We start from the raw sequence: 24,642 nt of genomic DNA on the forward strand, positions 1-24,642 counted from the left end.
GATTCGCCAACCACTGTTTACACCGGCGCGCGCATGCCCAGTGTTGGTGAATGGTCACGTGATCCACGTTTTCAGTCGTTTTAGTGTGGACGGAGATAAATTCTAATACGCAGGTAAAACGCTAGTGTGGACGGAGATCGTTTTCGTTTTAATTCTCAGTTTTTAAACGAAAACGCAGTATGGACGGGGCCTTAGAGAACAATACAATGAAAATTTCTGGAATCTACAGTATGCGCTCGATATTAGCTGTGTATTATCAGGTACATTAGTGCTTATATCCATGATATGCACATATCTAAGGCAGTGTCCTACCACCAAGTGAGTGACATGCAACGCTCTACCAAGGCTCGAAATTGCGACCATTTTTTTAGAATATGCTCCTGAAATTTAGTCTGTGCGACGTCAAAATATATTTGGGAGCATTTGAGCGAGTGCAAATGGTGATGTAATGGTGTGGGGGATGTTTTCTTGGCACACTTTAGGCTCCTTAGTGCCAATTGGGCATCGTTTAAATGCCACGGCCTACCTGAGCATTGTTTCTGACCATGTCCATCCCTTTATGGCCACCATGTACCTCTGATGGCTACTTCAAGCAGGATAATGCATCATGTCACAAAGCTCGAATTATTTCAAATTGGTTTCTTAAACATGGGTTTCTGGCCCCCACAGTCATCAGATCTCAACGCAATAGAGCATCTTTGGAATGTGGTGGAACGGGAGCTTCGTGCCCTGGATGTGCATCCCGCAAATCTCCATCAACTGCAAGATACTATCCTATCAATATGGGCCAACATTTCTAAAGAATGCTTTCAGCACCTTGTTGAATCAATGCCACGTAGAATTAAGGCAGTTCTGAAGGCAAAAGGGGGTCAAACAGCATTAGTATGGTGTACCTAATAATCCTTTAGGTGAGTGTAATTAAAACTAATTGAAATAAAAAACAACTGCTCATGCTACTGTACATGTGAGTATCATCTCCAATTAAAATGCAGTGGTGCCTCTGATTTCACATGGCTATACATTTTGTTTAAGACGTGCCACTAGTTTGGCATGTTATAGAGCAAATAACAAATACATTTGCTTAAAAAAGGGAACCAGTAGCAGAATCGGCTCATTTGCTTGTAAAAAAAAAAAAAAAAACACAAAACAAACTATCAAATCGATCCTAAAATACTTTAATTTATATCTAGGGTTGGGTATCGTTTGAATTTGAACGATTCTGATTCCGATTCCGATTCCTTGTTTCGATTCCGGTTCCTAACGATTCTCGATTCCGATTCTTTTAAGAGGCAGGGTCAAAAAAGTTTAGCTAACCTTGCTAACCAACGGTCTTTCTGAAGGAAATACTCCTGTCACAAATACTCCTTTTGTCACAAATTTTGCATTTTGCCGAGATTTCGTTATTTTTAGAAAAGTGAAGCCACACTTTAGACCACTGACGTAAGCTACTAATGTTCGACTCGCGCGGTTATGCCAACACTTCCGGTAGACGCTTCTTCGTTGGTGTTGTTCAGCGGTTTCTTCTTCCGCTCGGCGGACTGTGAATATCGAAACTAGGAATCGAAATTTTAACTTTTGAACGATTCTGGGAAAAACGAAAAGTTAGTCCCGGTTCCAATCGGTACTTGATTCTCGATGCCCAACCCTATTTATATCCCACATAGACCGACTTGACCCTGTTCTTCCAACACTTTCACAAAGAGTTTAATGACAATGATGCAACAGTTAGATCTTAAAGTATCATCCAAGTGACTGACGACCCAACCACACCGCACAGCACTTTTTCAGGAGACCATTCGGAAAATGTTTCACTTCCCACTCATCAAGTGACACCAAAAAGAAAGGAAACGAAAGAGGAAAATGTTTTAGGGGCTGTGTACACTCATAGATTCACACATTCTAATGTGCTCTGGATAGATGACAATACCGTTACTAATATTAGAACATTACTAATACACAAATGTTAATAACACAAAAACACAGATTTACTTGTAAGATGCAGTATCTCCTTCATCATGGCACACAATGCATCTTTGTGAAGCAACTGTATTGAGTAATTTGTACAATCAAAACCAGCAGTCTCAAATACTATGTCTTATGTGGAGAAATGAGCATTCAAGCAGTTATATTATATAGGTTATATGTTTGAACGTGTATTACCTCTTACATGCCCAACCAATACAAATACTGAAGGAAACACTTTATAATAAATTCCATTAAAAACAACAAATATTATTAATGCTTAGTCTGTAATAATGCTTAATACATTTAATGTGTGGGTGCTTGTCGCATAATAATGACAATTATCTATTAATTTCAAATGTAAATTATTTTAATTGAAACAGTGAAGCCGCCTGGAATGTTTTTGTTTTGGTGAATATGATGCAGTGCATGAAAAACTAATTCTAGGAGTATTTCAACAGTGGAGGGAGACACACCATAAAGTCATCCACGCGCACACAGGTTGTGAACAGAGCCTGTACTGATGTTTGGAGGCGCTAATTTACTGAGTGAAAATAGTTTGAAAACCTAAACAAAACCTGTGGCATGTAAGCTCAGAAGGCCACTTCCTGTCACTTTGACACATATGACATCAGAGAGCCAGAATAAACACGATGCAAGCATTGTTCAAGAGAGTTTTGCAACAGGAACGAAGCGTAAGCAGGAGAGCAGTGGCACTCACCGCAGGCACGAGTAGCTTGTTAACCTCCTCCACCGCACGCTTGAGCTTGACCTCAGCCCGGTTCTGGGCGTCCTCCACCGTGATGAGCACATGGAGGTCCTCATTCAGATGCTCCCAGTTGGGTTTGCCTCGATTCTGTTCCTCCTGGAGAGAGAGGGGGGAAAGTTTTAGATGCACTGACATTAAGCACAATGTTGAAGGAGGCCTATAAGAAAGTGCGGTAACACTTTATTTCGATAGTCCACTTGAGAAATTTTACTAACTATAAGTATCTTTTCAACTACATGTCAACTAATGGCTCTTTCAGACTGCACGATTTTCAAAGTAGTCAGGTCGCTGCTCTTTTCACACTGCATGACTATCTTGGCCAGCATTCAGTCGCTGCTGTGTTCACACTGGACGATGGATCGGCGACAGAAGGTTTCACACTGCATGACTTTAGAAAAATCGCCGACAGACTGTCTAGCACGCTGCACGCAAACTACATTTCACAACAAACACGCGTGAGATATGAAAAGGAAACAACGCGCGACACCACACGTGCAAGACCGGAGTTCTCACGTGAGACTTTTTTTTCGACCCGGTTGTGGTACAGCTGGTGAAACAGACACGAGTGCTCCTGCCAAATTTCTACTAATTTTTCTTCCATTTATTGTGTCCAAATAGACCGAGAAGAAGCTTTTTTTGTTGAAACAATGCCATATCATGTTGATATGTGATCTATAACTCCTCCCCAAACTCCCTGCTTCTCTGTATCTTGCTCTCTCACTGGCTGCCGGTGATCGCCGATGTAGTTTTCAGTCAAAACACTTTTCACACTGCAGGATTTTGAATCGCCGACAGGTCCAGATATTTAGCATGCCAAATATCTCACGGGCGTCGGCGACTCGTCTGTGATTCTCTCAGTTCGCGTCTTTGTTCATTCACACTGCGTGATTGTCACTCGCGTGAACGAGCGCCGATTTGCCTGTGATTTCGGGCATTTGTCGGCGATTTCTCAAAACCTGTCGGCGAGCCAAAATCGTAGCTAAAATCATGCAGTCTGAACTCGGCATAACTGTCATTATAGTATTAGTTGACTGTCAGCTTAATATCTGCTAACACTTTATTTACAACAGACTAACATCTAACCATAACCAGTCTACTGACAGTCTACTATAATATACTAATACTTTAATGAGAGTTAGTTGACGTGGTTGAAAAGTTACTTATAATTAGTAGAACGTCTAAAGTGACTATAAAATAAAGTGTAACCGAAAGGGTTCAATGTTGTTTCTTACATAATTATTTGGTAACACTTTAGAATACGGTTCCTTCGTTAATGAATAACTACACAAGAACTAATGAGTAACACAATATTAACAATCTAGTAACTATTATTAACTAACAAGAAACTCTGATTAACGAACTAGTAAGTAATAGCGCACAGACGAAAGTGGTAGTTCACTATTAAGTGATCAATAACTACTATTTTTTAATACTTCCCAGAGAACTACTGAAAAAGTTTATTAACAATCTAGTAACTACTATTAACTAAAATAAATTCTTATTAAGGAATTAGTAAGTAATAGCTCACAGATGAAAGTGTTACTAGATACTTCTGTGGGAGTTACTAATTATTTGGATTCGTATTATAAAGTGAAGATCATTGGAACTAACTAGTAATTACTCAAGTGTTACTAAAGACATTTTCTAAAAGTGACTAAAGTTCACCAAAACGGTTGCACAAATCATGACTAGATCGTGTAGTAACACTTGAGTAATTACCAGTTAGTTCCAATGATCTTCACTTTATAATACGAATCCAAATAATTAGTAAGTAATAGCTCACAGATGACAGTGTTACTAGATACTTCTGTGGGAATTACTAATTATTTGGATTCGTATTATAAAGTGAAGATCATTGGAACTAACTGGTAATTACTCAAGTGTTACTACATGATCTAGTCATGATTTGTGCAACCGTTTGAGATTTTTGGTGAACTTTAGTATACTTTTAGAAAATGTCTTTAGTAACACTTGAGTAATTACTAGTTAGTTCCAATGATCTTCACTTTATAATACGAATCCAAATAATTAGTAATTCCCACAGAAGTATCTAGTAACACTTTCATCTGTGAGCTATTACTTACTAATTCGTTAATAAGAATTTATTTTAGTTAATAGTAGTTACTAGATTGTTAATTAACTTTTTCAGTAGTTCTCTGGGAAGTATTAAAAAAATAGTAGTCATTGATTACTTAATAGTGAACTACCACTTTCGTCTGTGCGCTATTACTTACTAGTTCATTAATCAGAGTTTCTTGTTAGTTAATAATAGTTACTAGATTGTTAATATTGTGTTACTCATTAGTTCTTGTGTAGTTATTCATTAACGAAGGAACCGTATTCTAAAGTGTTACCAATTATTTTAAGAATTTTTTGCAACATTTGCCTGCTGCTTGTGCAAAAAATTTTTTTCTTTTCTTCCAAATACTTGGTTACTTTTGAGTGCTATTATTGGAGAAAGATGTTTTTTGCTCTTTCCATGGCGGTGTAATATAGTTATGGTATCTACCAGCACTGGCTAAAAGGACCATTGGTGTGTTTTTCGTCTTCAAACCAAACTTGGGTCTTCAGCCGAAAAAGTTTAAATCCCGTCTGGCTAGCGCTCTTCCCATCCGTTCAGTAGGCGGAGAATAGGCGTCTTTTGTGGCTGTCTGAACACTTTTGACCACATGAGTGTTTACTCTACGAAAGCGTTTTCGTCTTAAAGTCTTAGTTTTAGACTCAATTTAGATCTGTATTTAGCGTCGTCCACTTGTGATCTGATGGACAAAATTGCATCTTAATATCAGGGCCTGATAATTCCAAAAAGAAAAAGTGCACTTGAAATACTCGGATGATGCACTCGATTAACTGAAAGAAAGGCTTAAAGGAGTAGTTCACTTTAAAAAACCTTGGGCGATAATTTACTCACCCCCATGTCATCCAAGATGTCCATGTCTTTCCTTCTTCAGTCGAAAAGAAATGAAGGTTTTTGATGAAAACATTCCAGGATTTTCTCCATATAATGGACTTCAATGGGAACCAAACGGTTCAAGGTCCAAATGAGAGTTTCAGTGCAGCTTCAAAGAGCTTTAAACAACACCAGACGATGAATAAGGGTCTTATCAAGCGAAACGATCGGCCTTTTAAAAAAATAAATAAAAAAGTTTAAGTTTAATAAGCACAACTGTGATGAGCGTTCGTGACTCTCCTGTTCGAACTCGTCCATCAAAATGAACAAATCTTCTTTTAAGGGTCCTAGATAAGACCCTTATTCATCGTCTGGTGTCGTTTAAAGCCCTTTGAAGCTGCACTGAAACTCTCATTTGGACCTTGAACCGTTTGGTTCCCAATGAAGTCCATTATATGGAGAAAATCCTGGAATGTTTTCATCAAAAACCTTAATTTCTTTTCAACTGAAGAAAGAAAGACATGGATATCTTGGATGACATGGGGGTGAGTAAATTATCAGCAAAAGTTTTTTTTTTAAAGTCACTACTCCTTTAATTACAAAATGTATAAAGTTCATACACTAGGTGGTAGAGTACATGAAGAGTTCAGATGCAAAAGCCTCTAAATGCCATTTGAAATTTTCTTCTTTAATGATGATTTTTATCAAACTTGTATATTTAAGTTCAGTAATTTCACTTAAATGGCAATGATAATTACCTATTAATTGTTATTTAAGTGAAATTACTGAACTCAAATATACAAGTTTGATAAAAATCATCATTAAAGAAGAAAATGTCAAATGGCATTTAGAGGCTTTTGCATCTGAACTCTTCACATAGAGTGCGTAGTATAAGTGCATAGTGCATTTGGGACAAAATTCTTGGCTCCTTGGCCGAGTTCACAGGAAATACAGTATATGTGTGTTTGGAAATGATGAATTTCAAGAAGGAAGTTGGAGCTTGTCTCACCTCCCACTGTTGCTGTGGGGTTTGAACCTTGATACACCAAAGTGCAACAGCAAATCTAATAAAAACACAGACTACAACAGAAAGGGATGTGAAAGTAAAAATAAAACAGAGAAGATGCTACCGTGCTCTACCAAAGCAGAAGTCAGGATGCCAAGTGTTTGACATCCTGTGAGAGAAGTCTCTGTAAAAGTAAAATTCATACAGTCTCCAGACAGGCAGTGACAAAAGCTTCACAGCTAACCGAGACAGGCAATAGCATGAGCAACAAATCAAAACTAGTTCACAGCTTTGAGTCAGAGCTCAGCAGTGCTCACAGTTTTTAAATATGAATTTAACTAAGCTCAATACACAAATATAAGTAAGCCATTTGTGGAATGATTTAGCTGAAAAACATACACATTGTGGCTCTGAGGCACTTTCAAAACATTGGGGTTTGTTTCAGAATCTAGACCAGCACATAGCAACAGCAGCTTGACCAATGGAGTGAGTTGGGGGCGTGTCTATGTCTAGTCAGGCCAATGGCAGATGAGGAGCAGTAGAAGTGTTTTGGAAACATGTTTGGAAACATTAGTAGGGCCAGTATGTGATTGCCTTGAAAGCGTTGTAACAATACAGCAGCCCCTCACAACACCTAATAGCAACTGCATAAAATAAAAAAAATAAATTGTATGACAGAAACTTTTGGTTAAAAGACATTAAAGATTGTTGAGGGCAAACCGCCTTAACTGATCAGCACACATCAAGTTGAAGGGGCTTGTTACACTTTTCCAACATTGCCGCCTTTGTTTGTCTGCTTTGCCATTTCTCTCATTTTCTTGTAGGATTTCACAAGAAAAAAAAAAAAAAAAACAAGATCTGATTTATGCAATAATCAGATATGCAAACAGCTCGTTTTTTCTCCCCGTGACTGCAAATGGGAAGTTGATGGCAATCAGCATCTGTGTTCCCGCGCTCTGCCTGCTGATTTTCATTAAGGATCCATTGTTGCCCCTTTCAGTGCGAAGTAATGAAGGGAAGAAAACAGGGGTGCGTATCGCCCAACACACTCAGTATGATTTATCATTCAGGACGTTGGTGTTTGGGTGTTATGAGGTCACTTCCTTTTTCTTTTTTGTTCGGCCTCTTGGTTTCGCTCGGCTGATTTACTTGGCTTTTCTTAGTTGTGACAAGTGCTAAAAATTGATCTTCTGAGGCTGATTGTCGCACACCCACAGCCACGCTGTCAATAACACTGGGCAGAGACAGCCAGAAGGGACTGTGTGTGTATGCATGTATGTGTCAGTCTATCTGAGGGTAAGAGACACTTGTTTTTCCTGCAGTGACAGGCTGGTAGCCCAGGTGACGCTCCTTCAACGTCCGAGGAAATATGTCCAACTGCGAGGCCCTCGACTAGGCCTTTGTTTACACCTCTCTCCCCTCGTGCGCTATAGCGTAATAAATGTCCATAAATCCATTGTCCTAATCCTTCCCGAGGCAATAATGCCTCTCTGAAGGAGCGCCGACCCCTCTGTGAAGGCTCTGGGAACTAATATCACGGCTGGTGTGGGAGAGGACGATGCCACATGCAGAGATGAGTAAGGGGTGGTGTAATGAGGTATATTTCACCACAGTGACCATGTTTACATGCAAATCATTCCCTGATTAAAGGAACACTCTGACTTTTTTGGACTTTAGCTTATTCACCATATCCTCTAGAGTTAGATAAGTCCATACATACCTATTTCATCTCCGTGCGTGCTGTAACTCTGTCTGACGCACCCACTGCTAGCCTAGCTTAGCACAAAGACTGGATATATATGGCTACAGCTAGCATAATCCCAATAAGTGACAAAATAAGGCAAACAGTGATTTGTGTAGTCACAGTGTACAAATAACAAGGTCATATGAGACACAGCCATCTTTTAACCGTATAAGTATTGGGAACTATATTCTCAGAAGGCGAAGCACTGCTACGGTGCATCTCAGGTGCTGCGGTTATCACTCCGCCCAAGTAGCAGTGCTTCGGCTGTGTCTCAAATGACCTTGTGATTTGTACACTCTGTGACTATATAAATCACAACATGTAAATAGGAAAATGTTTGCATTATTTTGTCACTTATTTGGGATTAGTATGCTAGCTCTTGCCATTTACATCCAGTCTTTGTGCTAAGCTAACGGGGTTACAGCACGCACAGAGATGAAAAAGGTATTGTGGACTTATCTAACTCCGAGGGATACAGTGAATAAGCTGAATAAGTCCAAAAAAGTCGGGTACTATATATAATATATATTCTGATTCACCCTTTAAGGTTGCTCTTGGGATTTCAATTCAGTGTTAGTAGTGCAATAATTTAGTAGTTCACAGTAATTGAATCAACTCATTTATTCTCGTTCATGTTCTTGACAACAGCACAAAAATGCAATTCTTGCAGTGCTTTCAGCCATCTGTATATTGATTGTTATTTTGTATACTGTATTGTTATTGATGGTTCATTTCTGTATAATATTCAGACTTTAAAGGCTGAAATGTTTTTGTGTTGATGTTTAAACATCATATTACGGCTTAATGTGAAGTGACGGCTATAAGTAAACAATTTGATTTCCATGAACACTGTGACTCTTCAAAACATTGCTTTGTTTAGTCAAACATGGCAACGTCACCTCAACCAATGTTGGGAGTTTGGGGTGGGACTGCCTTTATATCCGACCAATTGACCTATGGCTAAGCCACGCCCCCTCCAATCACTCGGACTAACAGTCAACATTCGGGGACGGGCGCTATGGCAGCATTTCACTAGGAGGCAATTGGCGATTTTTTGAGACAGAAAGATTATATATCATGTCAAAGTCACCAAAAGGCCCTTAACTATGCATTGGAGGGTTATATTAATAATTTTTCAAAAAGAAAAATGTCCAGGTCACAGTGTAAACGTGATAAACCGCATTTCGTTGCCATCACCGTTTGTTGTTACAGTATTAAAATAAATCATCAAGCACAACATTGTTAACATTTGTTATCTCGGTTATTTACAGATACGTTAATGAAGCTAAGTGACATGATGTACAACACAGCTAGAAGCTAACGTTAACGCTTTCTAATGTTAGGCTAACGTTAGCCTAACGTTACGTTAGAGATTTTAAAGATAACGTTTAAATACGTTGTTGAACAGATGTAGATATCCTTGTTTAATTTATCCACATTTAGTTGGTGTTGTGGTCTACCGCATAACTTAATCCAGAGCAGACACTTATCTCGGTTGAGATGTGGCTTGAGAAAGGGTAAAAAAACACACACCGTCGCCCAGCCTCTCGGGAACCTAGTGTCAGAGTTGCATGTACCCCATGTACACCATTGACCATTTTAAACTTTAAATGACAAGAAAAAACTAACGAAAATTGACTAATAAATTCAATGAATGGTTAGCTGCGCACTGTGATTGGCTCATCGCGTTTGAGGGCGTGGCTTAGCCATAGGTCAACTGCAGATGGGGCCGGGAAAACTGTTTGAAAAAAAAAAACAAGCAAAGAAACAATACAAACCTAAAATGTCCCCCCTCATTCTGTTTGGTGACGACCACAATTTAGCTTTTAATATTTTAAAATAGTCCTAAAAAATATGTTCTTTCACGAACATCTCTTTCTCATAGCATTCAGAATAACATTCGTGTTTAGAACTCAGAGTAATACTATACGACAGCTGTCATATTGGCTTAATTGGATTATGGAAATCAAGTTACGGCTTATGTAACGGCAATATGAACTAAGTCTTTAGAGTTATACTACATACAGATACTAAGTCTTTAGAGTCTTAAAGTTATGTTTTTGTTATTTTTTGCCTTTATTTGGATAAGACAGATATGAAGAGAGGGGAATGGGAGCTGAGACTCAAACTGACAAACATGTTGCAACTGTATGTTGGAGAACTTCCCAAATGGCTATGACTAAAGCTATGGCTATGACTCTAACAATTTGAAAAAAATTCAGATATTAAGATAAAAATGTTTTGTGCATGTAAACATGCCAGAGAGGAGTACTATTCCATGGCTCATGTTTTGATGATGCAGTGATTCGGGTCAACCATGTTGCTAGGGCTGGGCGATAAAACGATAATGATAATTATTGCCTAAAATAAATTTCCTCGAAAAAATTTGATAAATGTTCAATATAATGTTTATGCGCAGCGCTAACTTACTAGAAAAGATGTGTTTACTCTCTGATCGGTCACATGACCACCAAACAGCGCTGTGACGTCCAGCAAGAAGCTTTTGAATTCAGCAAAGAACTCAGATATCTCAGTGATTTAAAGGGATACTCCACTTTTTTTTGGAAATAGGCTCATTTTACCACTCCCTCAAGGTTAAACGTTTGAGTTTTACCGTTTTCGAATCGATTCAGCCGATTTTCTGATATTTAGAAAAATATCAGTAACCAGACGGTTTCTGGTCTCATTGACTTCCCTAGTAGGAAAAAAATATACAATGAAAGTCAATGAAACCAGAAACTATCTGGTTAGTGATATTCTTCTAAGTATCAGAAAATCAGCTGAATCGATTGGAAAACGGTAAAACTCAACTGTTTAACTCTGGGGGAGTTGTAAAATGAGCCTATTTCCAAAAAAAAGTGGACTATCCCTTTAAACTAGTTTAAAGCAAACAGGAGAAACACGGTGGGCAACCATATAGTCAGAAGGCTTTTCAATCTACAAATCACCATCATTTACCATGGATTTACTGTAGTAACACTAACTGCACCATGGTATTGTGGAAGAAATGTGGGATATTCATATCAGATTTTAGTATATTATTATTATTGTAGACATGTATTTAAATATGAGTAAAGGAATATAATCACAGTATTTTATTGTGATTAAGCTATAGCATTTTTGCATTGATACTAAATGTACTTAAGGGGGACGCACACCGGACGAGAAGCGCCACGCCACGTCTCCGTGTATCACACATTCTAACTGCGTGAGCTCAATTTTTTTTTCAATTCCTGGTAGAAGAGCTGCTCGATGTGTGGGTTTTAACTTGATTTATTATTTATTTTTTATGTTGATTGAATACTAGCTATCACGTTAATTCTGTTATTTTGTTGTAACGTTATCCGTTGTCTAGGCAACTATGTCACAAAATACAATAGTATTTATTTAGCTAGCGTTTCGCTAACCCGTTTGAAAACAGCACAGGGTGAAGCCATGTACATTAATAACGATTTGAGACAAATAAATGTAAATTGAATATAAAACTATGCAAATGGCTCTCTGTGGCGCGGCAGGGTTTTGAACAAGGTCCTGAGCCGTAGCTGGGCACCGCGGACAGACGCCAAATGGCGCTGCCGGTGTGTGTACACTCATAGAGAATAATGTGTTCGAATTTTAAAGACATGGCGCTGCGCTTTTCGTCCGGTGTATGTGCGATCCCCATTAAGCTACAGTTTTTTATACAAATAACATAGAAACCATATAGTTACGTTTTACCTGATGCCAATGCTAATGCTAGTGCTAATGTATACTCTATGTGTTAATGTATGCAACTGTGAGCAATGATTTTAATAAAACTCAAACAGTCAGAATATTTACATTTCACCATATAAAAATGAGATTGTTTGATGTTTTTGTTAATGAACATAAATTTATATTTGCTTCCTAACTCACTGCTGTCAAATGTGCATTTCTAAGAAACATGTGCTGAAGATACGCATCAAAAAGTCAATATTAACCATTAGCACTTTCAGAAACTGAGAAACACATTAAGATATTTATTTTGTTAAGGAGAAATGACTGGAAAAATAGAGAAAAGTAGAGAAATTAAAAAATGTGAAGTTGTGCTTTGACAATAAAGAGTTTAACACCACAATTAACTGTCTGGTTTCTACAACTCTCACTTAGGAGTGTAAATATGCCTTCAAACTCGAAAGAAATAAAGATTTGACATTTATCGTGGAATGAAAAATGTTATCGTGATAATTTTTTTGGCCTTATCGTCCGGCCCTAGAACCACACTAACTTGATTATACAGTGTCTTCATTTCAAAATGAAAATCTCCAGCCCAGCACAGAGAACACCAAACACCAGTCTCGATCGGAATAGATTTAGAAGAGCGACAGAAGGCTTTGCCCTCAAATCCAGACGATTTGGTGGTGGTGTAAAAGCCTAGTTACATCAAAGCGTCTTGTTAGGGGATTTAAAGAACGAAAGAAAAGAGGTTCACAACCTGTGTCAGAGATATTTCGTCAGATTTTCTGCCAGACAAACACATCGAGCAACATTTCAGCTCTCACACTTGAGTTTTTTGTTCATTTCTGAGGATTCCATAAAGCCTTGTTTATCATTCTATATTATCACATGTTTGACTGATGCTGGATTTTGGATTTTCATTGCAGTATGAATTACTAGTGACCAGTATAATGCATCGTATGCTGTAATGCAACATGAATACATGAGTAATCAGTCCCTCCAGGATTTCACAATTTTTTTTTGTGATTTTTGCGATCAAAATGACTGATTTTGTGGTGGTAATTTACAAAAATTTGTGAAAAAATTTGCGACATTTATATATAATATTTACCATAATAGTTTTCAGTCCTTCCAGAAAAACGCAGAGTTTTTTTGTGATTGTTGCGGGCAAAAATTGATTGATTACGCGGCCCGTTTTCTTTTAAAATGCAATGGAATATGCGGGATATTTATGCAATGAAATTGCAGGAATTTGCAAAAATTGAGGGAACTTGCAAAAATTGCGGTTTGATGAAAAAGAGAAAGAGAAAAAATGATTCCCCCAACATCGTGTTCTCACTAGGCTAATGTAAGAGTCATTTCTTATTACTTCCTTTGATAAGCAAGCATACTACATCATAGAAAGTGCTGGGAATGTTTAATTTCTCATCTTGTTTTATTTCAGACTGTAAGAGTGTAAATAAGGTGTGGCCCCTTTAAGAGCTGCGCGCTCCCTGTTGAACTGTCGAACACCCCATGTGTGCGGGTAATTTCTGTTTGATGCTACACTTCTTTTATCTTATGTTGTTTATTAAGTAACGATGTTACGGTAGAACGTGTGACAGACAGTTATACGAGTTCGATTTGTGAGATGTCAATCGCCTCCGTGAGTCTGTCTGGCGTCGCGTAATTGCGTCACTTCATAACGTTCCCATGGAAACAGGGGGAAATGGCTGCTCTTGTGTGAAGCAAACGCAACATTTTTCAACTTTCTGCTAAGATACATGTGACTTTTTTGCAACAAAACTTTTTTTGCAGCGAGGATTATGAAATTATGCAAACCCCGCATATTTTGCACGGAAATCGGCAATTTATGCGGCGAAAGTGCGGCGTATTTGAAAAAATACGGCCCCCGCATAAATATGCGGACTTTGGCTGATTTTGCATTGAATTCAGCGATCGCATAATCGCGTTTTTCTGGAGGGACTGAGTAATGCAGCACAAAAATAATTTCACATATCTTCAACATAAATGACCAATTTTAAATACACATTCATCTTCCCAGAGGTTAAATATCCCTTTAATGAGATTATATTACCTCCTCTTCTTGGCCGGGTTACGTTTCTCCATCTTTTTAGGGGTGTGATATTCACATGACGATGTTATATTCAGCCACCACATTTACGATCATTCGTACGACGGGATTGGCAGCAAACGAATGATTCATGAATCACACGTGAACCCTAAGAGGATTTCTGCATTCGTTTCTTTGTAGATTGATAAATGAGGCCCAAACTGTTTAAACTACTATGCATGAACAATCACTTTAATATGCATGCAAAATACGAGAAGGAGATCCAGAAATAAAACACTGTCACACACACACACACACGCACACAGGTCTGTTCAGTGATGCTGCCAGAGGATGAAGTGATTGTGACAGCACTAATAACAGTAATTGCCAGCGGGTCCAACACTGCAGCTGAGTCTCTCTGACAGACAAAGACGACGGCAACATCAGCAAGACAACACGCTTCATAGTAACTTCCCAGAGTCCCTTCTACTATTCATTTAGTGTACACTACTTTCTTTGAATCTCATGGCTTTGTTTTAAAGGATCAAATTACAGATTAATATTTTTTTTTTATTTGTATACATCTATTAATAATTTAAATTATATTTGCCATCATTAAAGTTCAAGTTCAAGTACTACAATAATATAATAACACTTAAATATAGTTCCTTTTTCATTTTTGTACATAATAATGCAGTAATGCCTAATTCTTGAAGCATTTACTATTTGATTTTAGTTTTTAGGGTTTCATTTTTTTTTTTTACTATTCTACACAGCAGACTTTTGTATTGGTCATTCGGTCATTTATTCAGTTATTGACCATAGAATGAAAATGATATGTATCGGTTTTGTATTTTTTTTTTTTAATTAACTATCTAAATTCATACACAAGACAAAAACAATCAAATGCTTTTTAAAAGCTAAGTACGGAAGCCCTGAACCGCAACCTAAAAAAAAAAAAGTCGGTACAAAAAAAAATTAAAAATCTGTAAAAAAAAAAAAAAATCTGTAAAAAAAAAAAAAATCTAGCATTTCGAGATTAAAGTTGACATGTTTCGAGATTAAAGTCGAAATGTTTACGAGATTAAAGTCGAAATGTTTCGAGATTAAAGTCGGAATGTTTCGAGATTAAAGTCGAAAATTGTGCATTCATAACAGTGCGCGTCCACTGGCTCAGAGCGCGCGCGTGAAGTCGAACTGCCATGGATAAACACAAAATAGTAGCTTTTTACTTTTATCTGAATTACTTATCTTACTTTATCGTTATAAAATATAATGCGCCGGAATAGACTTTAGCCTATAGGAAAACCAACACGGAAAACAGTTTTCAGACTGGATGGAGAAATCCAGCTTTATGAATGAATAAATGAATGAATAGGGCATTTATATAGCGCTTTCATATATGCCTACACTCAAAGTGCTTTACAATCATATCAGAGAATCTCTCCTCAACCATAAGTGGTTATTAAATCTTAGGAAATCACAGGATCCGGCCAAATGATTGGATACAGAATGATGCACTTAAAATGTATCCAGAGCGTATTTACGTTGAAGAGGGAGACCGAACAGTTACTGTTGTGTTCTTCTCGACCCAGATAGTGTTGACTAGACGAGCACGAAAACACCTCAGAAACACTGCCACTAGCACGTGTGACGTGTGTAGAATTTTGTTGAAAGCCCAGATAAAAGTAAAAAGCTACTATTTTGGGTTTATCCATGGCAGTTCGACTTCTCACACACACACACACACACGCGCGCGCGCGCTCTGAGCCAGTGGACGCGCACTGTTATGAATGCACAATGTTTCGACTTTAATCTCGAAACATTTTGACTTTAATCTCGAAACATTTCGACTTTAATCTCGAAACATTTCGACTTTAATCTCAAAATGCTAGATTTTTTTTTTTTTTTTACAGATTTTTTTTTTTTACAGATTTTTTTTTTTTTTTACAGATTTTTTATTTTTTTTAGGTTGCGGTTCAGGGCTTCCGTAGCTAAGAAATTATTTGTAACAAGTAATTTCCACTTGGAAGCTGTGAAAGTGTGTGTGTGTGTGCGTGTGTTTGTGTGCTTACGCGTGTGGTCCTGGTAAACCCCACATTACGGGGAGAAAATGTCCCCACAAAGATGGCAATCTCTGATATCCTTGTCCTTGTGGGGACATTTTTTTGGTCGCCATGAGGAAAACTTATAAATCACGCGATAAAAGGTATCTTTTCCATTTTAATCAGAGTTTTTGTCCTAACCAGACGTGACGGTGACACGCGAAGTTTCTTTTTTGAAGTTTCTGCGAAATTTTCGAAAGAAATTTAGAAACGGTTTTCATTTTTCTGACAGATCCGCCCACACAGAGATCTCATTGGATGGAAGTTCTGCGTGTCATGAATATTTAATCATCAAACATGGATGCCGAGGAACTGATTGTCGAAGTTCAAAGGCATTAGGTCACTGTGCCACAATCCATAACGGATAATTTACCTCAGATTTTGAAAGCATATAATATAGCGACCATGCAAACATACAACTGTACTTCATACCAAAATTAATCAATGAGTATATTTTGTTAATGTTTTGATTTCTAATAATGTTATTTCTTGATTTGATTATGTCCTTACCCATTTCCAATGCGAGTGCGCTTTCAAAGAGAGACTCCGCCCACATTGATTGACGTGATTGATTTTTGATTGACGTGTGGCGTCTCACAGTCGCGTCGCGTCTAGTGTGGACAGACACACTTGCTGTCGCTGGAATTTTATCGCGTCGTGTGTAGTTAGGACACAGTGTAAGGGATGTTTTGTGAAAATGTAAACATGCAGCTCATTTTCTGTGATGGGTAGGGTTAGTGTAAGGGGAGAGAATATACAGTTTGTACAGTATAAAAATCATTATGTCTATGGAGAGTCCCCATAAACCACAGATACCCAAATATGTGTGTGTGTGACTGTTAATAACTTGTTTAGTCGTCTCTGCTTTATAGCAGGGCAGTTAGTTGAAGGTGAGAGCTGAATGTCAGTTAATGAGCGCTGTTTTGCCACTTGTCTCTTTGCTTTACATCAAAGTTGCGCTCGAGGAGAAGGTTAGACAGAAAAAGACTAACTAAATTATATTTAAAGGCCATCCACAATTTTTTTTTTTTTTATATTGGGAAACGCATGAGAGAAAGCTGTTGAAAGCTGCTGTCGCAACAAGTGTGAGTCCATGAACTACAGGAGCAGTCAGAGAGAAAATCTCCTCCTCAACATTAATAATGATGCTCATAGACATGAACTGCCTGTGGAATTACTATTCAAATTCATCTCTGCCGTACCTGGAGAAAGCTACTCGATGACAAAAATGTCACAAGAATGCATACAGTAGCAAATTACCCTTCACTGGAGACTATCCTGAGCTTTGACGGGAAACATAAGAACTCGAGCTTTAAAGAGCTCTCTAAAAGGAACTGGGCGCTGGAAATACTCGAACTAGAATACTTGCAATTAATATGTTGCTGAGAAAAATAGTGTAATTAGAATTGACGGCTAGTGAATCTCAAAAGAGATCCTTAAACAGTTGCCTTATTTATCACACACACTGAAGTTTAACACTCAGCGGATGTGTAGATTGTCATGAGTGGAAAGCGTTCTGAGAAATCTGCAGCGTTCTGCGGAGGATGAAGATTCACATGAATTATTGGCTTATTACATGCAACTGATTAGATTATTCCTGTCTCGAGCAAATATCCTTGTACTTCTGTCATGATTCTCACGCATACAGTACATACGCAGAAACGCAGCTTAAAGGGATACTCCACTTTTTTGGAAATAGGCTCATTTTACAACTCCCTCAGAGTTAAACATTTGGGTTTTACCATTTTCCAATGCATTCAGCTGATTTTCTGATATTTAGAAGAATGTCAGTAACCAGAGAGTTTCTGGTCTCATTGACTTCCATTGTAGGAAAGTAATATACTATGGAAGTCAATGAGACCAGAAACTGTCTGGTTACTGATATTCTTCTAAAAATCAGAAAAATCGGCTGAATGGATTCGAAAACGGTAAAAACTCAACTGTTTAAGTCTGGGGGAGTTGTAATTAATAGTAAATTAATAGCATGCAGCTAAAATGAGTGTTATATATATATATATATATATATATATGAATTATGAGTTTTGGTCACTTAGTGATCAGTTTAGATTACAGACAACAATCCATTTATTTTTTTATTTCTAAAAATGCAAAAAGTGTTCTATTACTGTAGTAGAGTCAGTTTGTAGTCATAATTATTCTAGTAACATTAAATTCGAAAAAACTATAAAAATGCTGGGTTGTTTTAACCCAACTTTGGGTCAAACATGGACAAACTCAAACATTGGGTTAAAAATGTAATTAAAAAATGGCTGGGTTTGTCCATATTTGACCCAAATTGGGTTAAAACAACCAAGCAATTTTTAGAGAACTAACAATCAACAACAATTTATTACAACCACAGTTTAATCAAGTAATATTTTTTAACTATGTATACTCACCAAGGCTCTGAAGCAAAAACAGTACTATTGTTGAATATTATTAGATTTGAAAATAGGTGTTTTCAATGTGAATATATAGTAAACTGTAATTTATTCCTGTGATCATTACTCCAGTCTTCAGTCTCACATGATCCTTCAGAAATCACTCTAATTGCTTCTCAAGAAAAACTTATTATTATAAGTGTTAAAAGAATAATATTTTTGTAGAAACTGTTGAAGCATTTACTTCAAACAGTATTAAAGTCTTTACTGTCACTTTTTGTCTATTTAATGCATCCTGGCTGAATAAAAGTATTAATTTCGTACTAGCAAAAAATCGTACAGACCACAAACTTTTAAACGGTAAGAGTAACCAACATTAACCTATGATTTACTGCATTAAAGGGATAGTTCATTTTGAAATAAATTTTTGGTATGTTTTAGCTTAACTCAAGGCCATCCAAGATGTAGGTGTCTTTCTTTCCGCAGTAGTTTCAATTTTGATATTTTTAGGTCAAACCGTTCTTGTCTGTCAGTCATATAATGGAGGTCTATGGTCACCACCTCAAAGAGCATGCACAGAGAAATCCAAATTGAGCATGATTTAATGACTCATAAATATAAGTACACACTGATGGCCTAAGACACGAAATGAGCGGTTTGTGTGAGAAAACGAACAGTATTTATATCGTAAAGCGCTCGTGCTCTCAGATCACTTGTACGTGGCTGTGGTTACAAGAGGTAAAAACGATATAAATACTGTTCGTTTTCTCACACAAACCACTCGTTTCGTGTCTTAGGCCATTAATGTGTTCTTACATTTACGAGTCATTAAATCGTCTTTAATTTGGACTTCTCTGTGCATGCTCTTTGAGGTGGTGACCATAGACCTCCATTATATGACTAACAGACAAGAACGGTTTGACCTAAAAATATCAAAATTGAAAATACTGTGGAAATCTTGGATGCCCTTGAGGTAAGCCAAAACATAAGCAACGTGAACATCGAGGACATTGATGTGAAGTTTTACACTAGACTAAAGATGTGTGTGAGCGACAGATGCAAGGAAGGTAGGAGGTAAAGAGATCATGAGAAACAAAGGACACAGGCATGAGATTTTCCGCTGTCTCCTGAAGCAGCTTGAGACGGCAGAACCTTTAAACACACATGTGAATGTTTGCACAAGAGCTTCAATTGACCCCGTCAACGTCCAACGGGTCGCACTATCAGAACGGGGCCGTCAGCGGTCCACACACACACACAGCTGAGATCCGATACGCGGACGACCAGCTGCGCTCTGACAGGATGCAGAGCCGATCCAGATGTGCATGAAGCGATCGACGTGACAACTGTGCTTTTCACAAAGCACTTGTTTTATTTTCCTCCCGATCCTCCTCGCGGTCACACGGGATGGGCTCGGATAACTATCCGCTTCCAGCACTTGTCCAAATATGGGTCCTGCCCAACTCATGGAAACACAAACGTGCCTCCAGATCAGATACATATGTGAGACGGACAAGCGTGTGATCGCGCACATCTGTGTAAAAGCTCAGGCGTACTGTGTGCTTTGCTCCCAAAAATGCCAATAATCCCAATGATAATAAACTGAATGTTTGTGTTCGAATGAACATGTGTGTTTGCTCAAGTGTTAATGATGGACAGTGAATGTGACCCCGCGCGTCCAGCCCGTCCCGCGACCCCCGCCGCCCCAGCGTGTCGTACATTGACTGGGAGAGGATTCCTGGCAGGGCCGCAGGATCCGGCCCCCACTCATCCGAGGCCAAGGACAATGTTTGAACACCTGCCCACGGCTCTCCGGAGCGAGGGGAGGGCTTGTTATTCCCTGCGAAGTCTCTCGGTTGGGCGGCGCGGACTGGACGGGGCTAGTTTACTCTCGAACAAACCGTTCGTACACGCAAAACTCGTCCCCTCACGCCACTGTGTGACAGACGTCGAGCCGCAGTTGTTGACTGAGGGAATTTGAGCGCATGGTAAAAGTGAACGATATGCTTGTAAAAAATCTGCCAATCAGACTCCTCTATCTGGTGTGATTGTTCATGCTTCGTTTATATCGGTCTCCAGGGTCCAAAATTAACACTCGCCAATTGACAGTGTAATGTTATATCAACCCGATCTCACGACCAAGTCGTACTAATTCGACGAATGATTAAAAAGAGGCTAATTCGTAACAATTCATACGACCTCACTCGTACGATTTTGCTAAATCGTACAAATTTTACGAATTGGCCAATTCGTATGAATTCGTACGAATGACCTACCCCTTACCCCGCCCCTAAACCTAACCATCACGTGGGTTTAGACAAATCGTACGAATTAGTACGAGTGAGGTCGTACGAATTAGTACGAATTAGACACTTTTTAATCATGCGTCGAATTCGTACGAATTGGTCGTGAGATAGTGTTGGTTATATGGGTACAATATTAAGAATGATGGAAGAAAAGTCAAAGAAAAGAAATTCAAAAAACCTCCTTTTTTATGGTTGAAAAATTAACCACAAGAAGTAATTTTATCAGTAAGAGATTGCAATGAGCCATTGCAATAAGGACATTTTAATAATATAATATAAGGTTCCGCTTTATTTTAGTCGGTATTACAGTGTAATTATACATTTAAGTACTATTAGTAAGTATTACACTCTTTTTACCTAGCTTTAATACATCAAAATAATTTTTTATTATTATTATAAAATTTTATTTATTATTGTTAAACACAATTCAACTCATTTTTTAAGTCAGTTTAATATAATAAGTTGAAATGACTTAAACATCCAAGTTGATTGTACTTAAAAATTTAATTCAGCATGAATATTGAATTTATCGGTTGATTCTATTGAATTTGTGATTGATGAGATTACGTTTTAAAATGCAATCATGTTTAGGATTGGGGATAGAGTTAAGGGATATAACTATATATACATGTAGTTCATGAAAACGTTACTCTGTAAACACATTTTTATGTATAAATCCAATTGATACACACTTATGCTTCATATATTTGTAAGCATATCAGGAGCAAATATTGTTGGTTTAACTTAAAAAAATGAAGTAACCTGGTTGCCTTAAAATTTTAAGTTCATTGAAATGGAAAAATTGTGTTAATACAATGAAGGAGAATGATTTAATCGTCAGAAACTCAAAATATTATGTTATCTGAATTAAATAAATTATTTAAGTTGATTTGACAAAAGAAAAAAATGTTGTGATTACAAATCATGAAAATATTTTTTTTACAGTGAAAGTACTCTAAAAACAATTACATGATCAATACGTTATGATAACATTTGTTTTTACATAGCTTTAATACATCAAATTAATTAAATCAATTAATACATTTTTTATTATTCATCATTATGTTAAACACGATTGAACTCATTTTTTTAAGTTGAAATGACTTAAGCATGCAAGTTGACTGTACTTAAAAATTGAATTCAGCATGAATATTGAATTTATCGGTTGATTCCATTGAATTTGTGATCAATTAGATTACGTTTTAAAACGCAATTATGTTTAGGATTGGGGATAGAGTTAAGGGATGTAACCATATAAATACATATAGTTCATGAAAACGTTACAACGGAAACACATTTTTATTAGGGCTGTCAAACGATTAATCGCGATTAATGGCATCCAAAATAAAAGTTTGTGTTCACATAATATATGTGGGTGCACTGTGTATAATTATTTGTTATATACATAAATACACACACATGCGTGTTTATTTAAGAAAAAAAAAAGTGATTTATACATAAAACATTTATATTTATATGTAATATAAATTATACATAAATTAGGGCTGTCAAACTATTAATCGCGGTTAATCGCATCCAAAATAAAAGTTTGTGTTTACATAATATATGTGGGTGCACTGTGTATAATCATTTTCTATATATAAATACATACATACACATGCATGTATATTTAAGAAAAATATTATTGAGATGTAAAATATTTATATTTATATTCACATTATAAATCTACATACAGTATATACATGAACATATTTCTTAAATATATACAAGCATGTGTGCTTATTTATATATGTAAAATAATTATACACAGTGCACCCACATACTGTATATAATGTAAACACAAACTTTTATTTAATTGTTTGAAAGCCCTAATTTTTATGTATATAGTTAATTGATACACATTTATGCTTCATGTATTTGTAAGCATGTTAGGAGCACCTACTATTGATATCTAATAAATAATGCACATCAGTTAGGTACGGTCAACAGGTTGTTAATAACACTGTCGATGAACGAAGAACTCACTTTTTGTACATGGCATATGAATGCATTAACAATGTAGAACTATGAATTAACCAAAAACGAACGGATTGCAAGTGTTTTGTTACTGTATACATATTAAGTGAAAAATGACACTCCCTGTCTGTATGAATATGTGTGCGAGTGTGTTGGTGAATGTTTGTGTGTATATGTGTGTGTATCTGCAGATCTTACCTTCTTTTTGTCCCTCATGGAGCCTTTCCCTCTCACCATGATCTTGCATCCGGTCTCGGCCTCCAGCTGCTTGGCTGTGAGCCCCCGCGGGCCCAAGATCCGGCCCACAAAATTAAACTGCAACACACAAACACACACACATCTCACTCACTGCATCTGTGTCCGGATGGAACCATTTCCAATACATACTTTGGCATTCGACAAGTCACTGTTTCCATCAACAACACTACAGTGTAAAATAACAGATTATATTGAAGCATTATTATGCGAGAGCATTACTCATCATATTCTGAAATTAGTGCATCGTTAATAATGCAACTCCACAAGAATCACCGACACTGGCTTATCACACACAGTACAAAAATTACAATTACAAGTTTTTGAAGCTCTTAATGGTCTCGCACCACAATATTTATTTGCCCTCCAGAGAGAGTTAACAGTTGTTCATTGGGCGTTCAATCTTTTAATGTCTCGGCCCGTAGATAAAGCAAATCCCATCTCATTTGAGCTCATCCACATTCAAAACGCCAAAACACATCTGTTCGCTCAGGGTAATTTGAATGTTTATGTATTGTAATCTGTGTAGAGTAAGTTACTGTAAAAAAATACTGTAATTACTTTTCTTAAAAGTATTGCATTCCTTAAGAGTTTGGAGTTAATCGCATGTGTTAAAAGGTTAATGTTTATTAAAGTAGTTGTTCACTTTTAAAAAAAAACTTTTGCTGATAATTTACTCGCCCCCATGTCATCCAAGATGTCCATGTCTTTCTTTCTTCAGTCGAAAAGAAATTAAGGTTTTTGATGAAAACATTCCAGCATTTTTCTCCATATAATGGACTTCAATGGGAACCAAACGGTTCAAGGTCCAAAAGACAGTTTCAGTGCAAACTGTTCAAAGGGCTTTAAACGATTCCAGACGATGAATAAGGTTCTTATCTAGCGAAACGATCGCTCATTTAGTAAATAAATAACAAAGTTTAAGTTTTATAAGCTCAAATGCTCGCCTTGCTCTGTTCTGTGACGCACGTTTGTGACTCTCCTGTTGGAACTCATCAAAATGAATGAATCTTTTTGTGTGTCATTTGGTTCATTCAACGAATGAAATTAAGGAATTGACTCAGAAAAAGATTTGTTCATTTTGATGAACGAGTTCGAACAGGAGATTCACTAACGCGCATCACAAAACAGAGCAAGACGACCATTTGAGCTTATAAAACTTAAACTTTGCAATATTTTTTTTTTATGAGCGACCGTTTCGCAAGATAAGACCCTTATTCATCGTCTGGTGTCGTTTAAAGCCCTTTGAACAGTTTGCAGATTGCACTGAAACTGTCTTTTGAACCTTGAACCGTTTGGTTCCCATTGAAGTCCATTATATGGAGAAAATCCTCGAATGTTTTCATCAAAAACCTTCATTTCTTTTCGACCGAAGAAAGAAAGACATGGACATCTTGGGTGACATGGGGGCGAGTAAATTATCAGCAAAAGTTTTTTGTAAAGTGAACTACTCCTTTAATGCAATCAAATAAATGAACACAAATACATTACTGAAGCA

The 24,642-nt window shown here is 37.2% G+C and overlaps 1 protein-coding gene across 4 annotated transcripts in view; it reads right to left on the reverse strand.

Annotated features, from left to right (window-relative positions):
* The window catches only part of qkib (QKI, KH domain containing, RNA binding b), a 148,627-nt gene that overhangs the window by 59,525 nt on the left and 64,460 nt on the right, over positions 1–24,642 (reverse strand). For all 4 annotated transcript variants that reach the window (XR_016145609.1, XM_039690404.2, XM_039690405.2 and 1 more), the window contains exons 3-4: positions 23,088–23,204; positions 2,684–2,827 (exon numbers count right to left, since the gene is read on the reverse strand). Coding sequence is in view for 3 of the 4 variants with exons in the window: in XM_039690404.2 (XP_039546338.1) it covers positions 2,684–2,827; positions 23,088–23,204 (261 nt within the window). In the remaining variant the exon portion in view is untranslated. The remainder of the gene's footprint in view (positions 1–2,683; positions 2,828–23,087; positions 23,205–24,642) is intronic.

The sequence above is a fragment of the Pimephales promelas genome, chromosome 11, assembly GCF_988280905.1.
Source record: "Pimephales promelas chromosome 11, fPimPro1.hap1.1, whole genome shotgun sequence".
Taxonomy (NCBI): domain Eukaryota; kingdom Metazoa; phylum Chordata; class Actinopteri; order Cypriniformes; family Leuciscidae; genus Pimephales; species Pimephales promelas.